Source organism: Rhinopithecus roxellana, chromosome 19 (genome assembly GCF_007565055.1).
Source record: "Rhinopithecus roxellana isolate Shanxi Qingling chromosome 19, ASM756505v1, whole genome shotgun sequence".
Lineage (NCBI taxonomy): Eukaryota > Metazoa > Chordata > Mammalia > Primates > Cercopithecidae > Rhinopithecus > Rhinopithecus roxellana.
Genome location: NC_044567.1, coordinates 3,377,631 through 3,383,745, shown reverse-complemented (window position 1 = coordinate 3,383,745; position 6,115 = coordinate 3,377,631). Strand labels below are relative to the sequence as shown.

Genomic DNA, 6,115 nt, shown 5'->3' with positions numbered 1-6,115 from the left:
GGGCATTTGAACACGGATTGGTGATTCTAAGTCCTAATGCCTCCTGGGGTAGGAAGGGAGGTGTGGGAAGGTCGGCCTACAGGGGTGTGAAGACTGGGTCCTCAATGCCGGCGTCCTCTGACTGCGCGCCACGCCCTCCTGTGGCTGCAGAGTGTGGTGCAGGTGGCGTTCGACGACCCGCACCTGCAGTACGCCGAGCAGCAGCAGCTGGTTGGGTGGAGGTGGAGCCGGCCCTGGGACCGCATCTGTAAAAATACAAAATTAGCTGGGCGTGGTGGCGCATGCCTGTAATCCCAGCTACTCGAGAGGCTGAGGCAGGAGAATTGTTTGAACGCGGGAGGTGGAGGTTGCTGTGAGCTGAGATCACGCCATTGCACTCTAGCCCAGACAACAAAAGCGAAAACTCTGTCTCAAAAAAAAAAAAAAAAAAAAAAAAAAAAAAAAAAAAAAAAAAAGGCCGGGCGCGGTGGCTCAAGCCTGTAATCCCAGCACTTTGGGAGGCCGAGACGGGAGGATCACGAGGTCAGGAGATCGAGACCATCCTGGCTAACACGGTGAAACCCCGTCTCTACTAAAAAAATACAAAAAAACTAGCCGGGCGAGGTGGCGGGTGCCTGTAGTCCCAGCTACTCGGGAGGCTGAGGCAGGAGAATGGCGTAAACCCAGGAGGCGGAGCTTGCAGAGAGCTGAGATCCGGCCACTGCACTCCAGCCTGGGCCACAGAGCGAGACTCTGTCTCAAAAAAAAAAAAAAAAAGAATGGAAGCTTGGCCAGGAGCTATGGTTCATGACAGTAATCCCAGCAGTCTGGGAGGCTGAGGCAGGCAGGGGATCACTTGAGGTCATGAGTTCAAGACCAGTCTGGCCAACATGATGAAACTCCCATCTCTACTAAAGATACAAAAATTAGCCGGGCATGATGGCATGGACTTGTAGTCCCAGCTATTCCGGAGGCTGAGGCAGGAGAATCGCTTGAACCTGTGAGGCGGAGGTTGCAGTGAGCCAAGATCATACCACTGCACTCCAGTCTGGGCGACAGAGCAAGACCCCATCTCAAAAAATAAATAAAAATAGAATGGACACTGGTTGGGGATGGAAAGCTGCTGTAGCAGTATGTGGCTGACAGGTGGCAGGTGGGTAACAGGTTTTCGATAGACTCCTTTGCATGTGGGTGGATCTGGAGTCGCAGTTTTCTCTTTGTTTCTTCTTCATCTCAGTTCGCACCTCAGAAGAAAAGTGGAGAGAAAGGCGTCCCTTTCCGCCTCCAGATGGACACCTTCAGGCACGGTGACAAGGGGCTGCTGCTGGATCACCTGCACTGGGCTGGCTGCCTCATCAAGGTGTTTAAGGTACACGCAGCAATGGGGCCTGCTTTCCTCCCTCGCAGGGCTGTCACCTGGCCTCGCTGGCTGGGTGGGTTCTAGCCCCACATTGCTGTGGATTCTTAACCTGCTGTGTTCCATCTCTTGGACTGTTTCCTTTTCTGTACACAGAGGGATGGGGCTTAGTCTCTGTCTCACAGCCAATCCAACAGAGCCACTGAAGAGAGGCAGGCAGGTAAAGAAAGAGCCTTTGGGCCAGGAGCAGTGGCTCATGCCTGTAATCCCAGCACTTTGGGGGACTGAGGTAGGCAGATCACAAGGTCAAGAGGTCGAGACAAGCCTGGCCAACACGGTGAAACACCGTCTCTACTAAAAATACAAAAATTAGCCGGGCGTGGTGGCATGAGCCTGTAGTCCCAGCTACTCAGGAGGCTAAGACAGGAGAATTGCTTGAACCCAGGAGGCAGAGGTTGTGGTGAGCTGAGATTGCGCCACTGCACTGCAGCCTGCACAACAGAGCGAGACTCCATCTCAAAAAAAAAAAAAAAAAAAAAGGAGCCTGAGGCTTTCCTCATCATCCTCCTGCAGCCCAAAGGAGTGGAATGGAAACTGAAAATGGACTGCAAGAAGATGGAGAAACAGCCCCTGCATGAGAGGGACAAGTATCAGACCACCTGCGAGAGCACTGTCTTCTTGGAGGTGCGTGTGTTGGGACGAGAGCAGGAGGGGAGAGTTGGAGAAAAGATCCTCATGGTACAGATGGGGAAATGGAGGCCTCCTGGGCTCTGACTGCTGCAAGCCCATCACAGCCCCCCGGGGACTCCACCACTTCCTGCAAAGGACACTCTCTGCCCTGTCTGTGGTTGTTGAAGCTTCCAGGAGCTGACGCCCTCCAGGCTACCTGTCCTACACAGGCCATCACCACCTCCTTCCTTGTCTGCTCCCTCTGCCTGGCCCCCTCCTCCTACTGCCACTCCTCCTGGCCAGCTCCTCCAGGGCCCTTCCTCATTGCCCCATCCCCACTGGCTCATTAATTTCTTCCTTCCTGTGGAAACTCAGTCCACTTGTCAGGCCCCGGTCAGCTCTTAATATACAGGTGGAGGGAAGGGAGCAATGACCAGCATTGCTGTGTGTTTGCCAGCAGTGTTTGCCATGGCTGGAGTCCCCTGCAAGGCCCTGGCCACCTCTCAGCTTTCTGGCTCTGACCTCCCCTGACTCCTGCAGCCTCCTGTCCCCAGAAAGGTGAGGCAGGATGAGCACCTCCTGTCAGCCCTTTGGGGTGATAGTGAAGCAAAGAGCTCCCAGCCCAGGCATGGAGCAAAGGGCAGGGCTGAGGATTGGTGGGGAATGTGTAGGGTGAAGACAAGAGCAAGCTCTGTGTCCCAGGGCAGGCCTGGAGGAAGGGTGTTGGTGGAGGGAGACTGGCTGAAATGCTCTGCAGGCCTTGAACCTTTGCTCCTCCTCACAGGCTCTGTTCCTCACCGCCATTTGCTCTGGACACCTTGGGGTGTAGCCCAGTTGAGGTGAGTCTCCCTCTTCCCACTCCCCACTGTCCCAAAGCCTTCTCCGCAGCTTCATCTCACACTCCAGAATGGGGTGCCCTGCCCCCTGGTGGCCAGATGTGGTATGGATGGCCACAGATTATAACTTACCTGATAGGACTGGGCAGGAAGAGCCTCCCTTCTCAGACTTGGGACTTTCCAAGGGAGGGGCTGTTTCCCTTCCTTGTTCTGTCCCTGGGTCCTGGTATTACCTAGACCATCCATTTGATACCTCAGGATCTGAACCATAGAGCCTCATCTCAGAGACACAGCAGTGGTTGCATCAGCACCGGTTCTCCAGCTACTGCTGGATGCTGGCCAGCTTCACTGGTGAGGCTAGTGTCTGGCAGGAGCCAGACGTGTAGGGGACTGAGAGTGGGTGGGACACACACGCAGGAAGCCTGTCTCTGTCTTGGCTTGTTGTGGGCCCTTCAACTAACCTTTACTGGAGACTAAGAGTTGCCCAGCATTGTGCTAGGTTCTTGTCTCACAAATTATCCCATATAATTTATACACTATCCCTTAAGGACAGTGCCCAGAGAGGTTAAATAACTTGCTCAAGGACGCACAGCTAACAACTGGCAGAACTGGGATTTAAATCCAAGTCTGACTCCCATGTCTGAGCACACTAGGGCTATTTGTAGACTAATAGACTATGTCCCTTGCTTCCCACCCTTGATCCCAGGCCTCTTTCCTCAGTCTTGTCCTGTCTGACTCTACAGGCCTGGATCTGCTGAAGCTTACACGCCAGGACCTTATCCAAATCTGCAGGGTTGCTGAGGGATCCGCTTTTTCAATACTCTTAGAGCCAGATGCTGGGCACTGCCAACCAGGGTCCCCTTCCCACTGTAGTGGCCCTTACTAACTAGCTAGCAGGTATGTTTCACACATTTTTTTTTTTTTAAATATGGAGTTTCACTGTTGTTGCCCAGGCTGGAATGCAATGGTGCGATCTTGGCTCACTGCAACCTCTGCCTCAGGTTCAAGTGATTATCCTGACTCAGCCTCATGAGTAGCTCGGATTACAGGCATCTGCCAGCCAATTTTTCGTGTTTTTTTTTTTTTTTTGAGGCAGAGTCTCACTCTGTCGCCGGGGCTGGAGTGCAGTGGCCGGATCTCAGCTCACTGCAAGCTCCGCCTCCCGGGTTTACGCCATTCTCCTGCCTCAGCCTCCCGAGTAGCTGGGACTACAGGCGCCCGCCACTTCGCCCGGCTAGTTTTTGTATTTTTAGTAGAGACGGGGTTTCACCGTGTTAGCCAGGATGGTCTCGATCTCCTGACCTCGTGATCCGCCCGTCTCGGCCTCCCAAAGTGCTGGGATTACAGGCTTGAGCCACCGCGACCGGCCTCAATTTTTCGTATTTTTAGTAGAGACGGTGTTTCACCAGGTTGGTCAGGCTGGTCTTGAACTCCTGACCTCAGGTGATCCACCTGCCTTGGCCTCCCAAAGTGCTGGGATTACAGGAGTGAGCCACCGTGCCTGGCTCATACAATGTTTAAGCCAGAAGTCACCTTAAAAACCACTTAGTCCCACTCCCTCTTTTTACAGAAGAAACTCAGGCCCAAGAAGGACAATGACCAGTCTGAGGTCACAACCCAAGGCTGGCAGGGCTGGGGTGAAAGGCTAGGCTCCTGTGACCTACTCCTTCTATAGCCATCCCACCTGCATCATTCCATTTCTGGGGATAGAGATGTTTGTGGGGTTCCCCGCCCCAGTTTTTCTACCCCTAGTGTCCAGCATTCATTAAATACCTAAGAACTGCTTAGTGACCTCCCTCCCTTGAGACCTGGGAGGAGGCTGGGATCTCTCCTAGGACGGGAGTTAGAAGTGGGAGCTGTTAGTTCAGGTATAAGGCTGATACATAGACTGTTTTCCTGGCCCAGGCCCATCCATCACCGACTGACTTTGTATGTGGCTCAGGAGGCCTCTAGGCAAGAGAACGAGGTCCCATAAGAACCCTGACTCAGGTGAGGTTCTGGCCTCTCTCTCCAGAAGACAGGAAATTCAGGTGTAGCTGCATCAAACCTCTCCCTAGAAGAGGAATGGTGATGCCCCACCATTCCTGGGACCCAGGATGCCCTTCTTGGCATTTCCCTACCTTCCGTGACCAGATTAGTCCCTCTCCTTCCAGAATGTCTCCTTGGGTTTATTCTACCATGTTGTACTCCTCCACCGCACCTGATTGTCACTCCATTAACATATGGGATTAGAACATCATCTTATTATGTACTTGGGTCCCAGTAATTAATATGTGGGTGTCCTATATCTTTAAACTGGGGGTTCCCCTTAGACACCTCCCAAAAGGTGAGGCATGAGAGGTGAAGTAGACTTTTTTCCTTTTTTTTTTTTTAGATGGAGTCTCACTCTGTTGCCCAGGCTGGAGTGCAGTGGCACGATCTCAGCTTACTGCAACTTCTGCTGCCCAGATTCAAGAGATTCTCCCGCCTCAGCCTCCCAAGTAGTTGGGATTACAGGCGCCTGCCACCATGCCCAGCTAATTTTTGTAGTTTTTAGTAGAGATGGGGGTTCACCATCTTGGCCAGGCTGGTCTGGAACTCCTGACCTCAGGTGATCCACCCGCCTCGGCCTCCCAAAGTGCTGGGATTATAGGCGTGAGCCACCACGCCCAGCCGACTTTTCCTTCTTTACTTCTCCTCCCCCACCCCATGGCCATCTTCCTGGCACCCCTGGTTTCCCGTGGGCATGCCTCTGGACCCCCTTTCCCCGCTGACCCCTGCCCCTGTGTTGCTCAAGCCCCAAGACTTTTATCAAGAGATCTCTCTGGATGAACTCAGTGCTGTAGAGCTGATGGGGAAACTGGGTGATGGTGCAAGTCTGTCTCAAATGTCTCAAAAAAAAAAAAAAAAAAAAAAGCAAAAAGCCTCTTTGAAGGGGATTAAGGGGATGTGTCCCAATTAACTAGCAAACATCTGTGAATGCCAGCTTTGTGTCAAGGGGAGAGGGACTTGTATAGCTAAAAGACATTTATTGCTTAGGAAAAATGTGACTGAATAAATGCATCCCCATGAAATAAAAAATGCTTGTTTCTGTTGTCAGGGAGTTGATTAGAGGGGAAGCCCCCACTTTTCTCCACCTTCCCCCGCATGATACAAGGTAGAAGGGCAGGTGCTTATTGGACATCACCTGGCATAGGGCACCTCTAACTATCTGCTTGGCATCTGGTTATTCAGATGTTTGCCTTCCACCCCTCCATGTGCCAGAGCTGGTCAGCTTGGCATATGTACACAAGGG

At 52.6% G+C, this 6,115-nt stretch overlaps 1 protein-coding gene across 2 annotated transcripts; it reads left to right on the top strand.

Annotated features, from left to right (window-relative positions):
• Window positions 1–1,171: 1,171 nt before the first annotated feature.
• On the top strand, window positions 1,172–3,645 carry LOC104674860 (transcription factor CP2). 2 transcript variants are annotated; one of them, XM_010379319.2, is made up of 4 exons: window positions 1,172–1,348; window positions 1,910–2,020; window positions 2,790–2,844; window positions 3,585–3,645. In XM_010379319.2, exons 1-3 carry the CDS (start codon window positions 1,268–1,270, stop codon window positions 2,832–2,834), a joined length of 237 nt encoding a protein of 78 aa, XP_010377621.1. In that variant the 5' UTR covers window positions 1,172–1,267; the 3' UTR covers window positions 2,835–2,844; window positions 3,585–3,645. The 2 variants fall into 2 exon arrangements, with proteins under 2 accessions (XP_010377621.1, XP_030778966.1); XM_030923106.1 differs by lacking the exons at window positions 2,790–2,844; window positions 3,585–3,645 and having other exon boundaries at window positions 1,910–2,161.
• The last annotated feature ends 2,470 nt before the right edge of the window (window positions 3,646–6,115 follow it).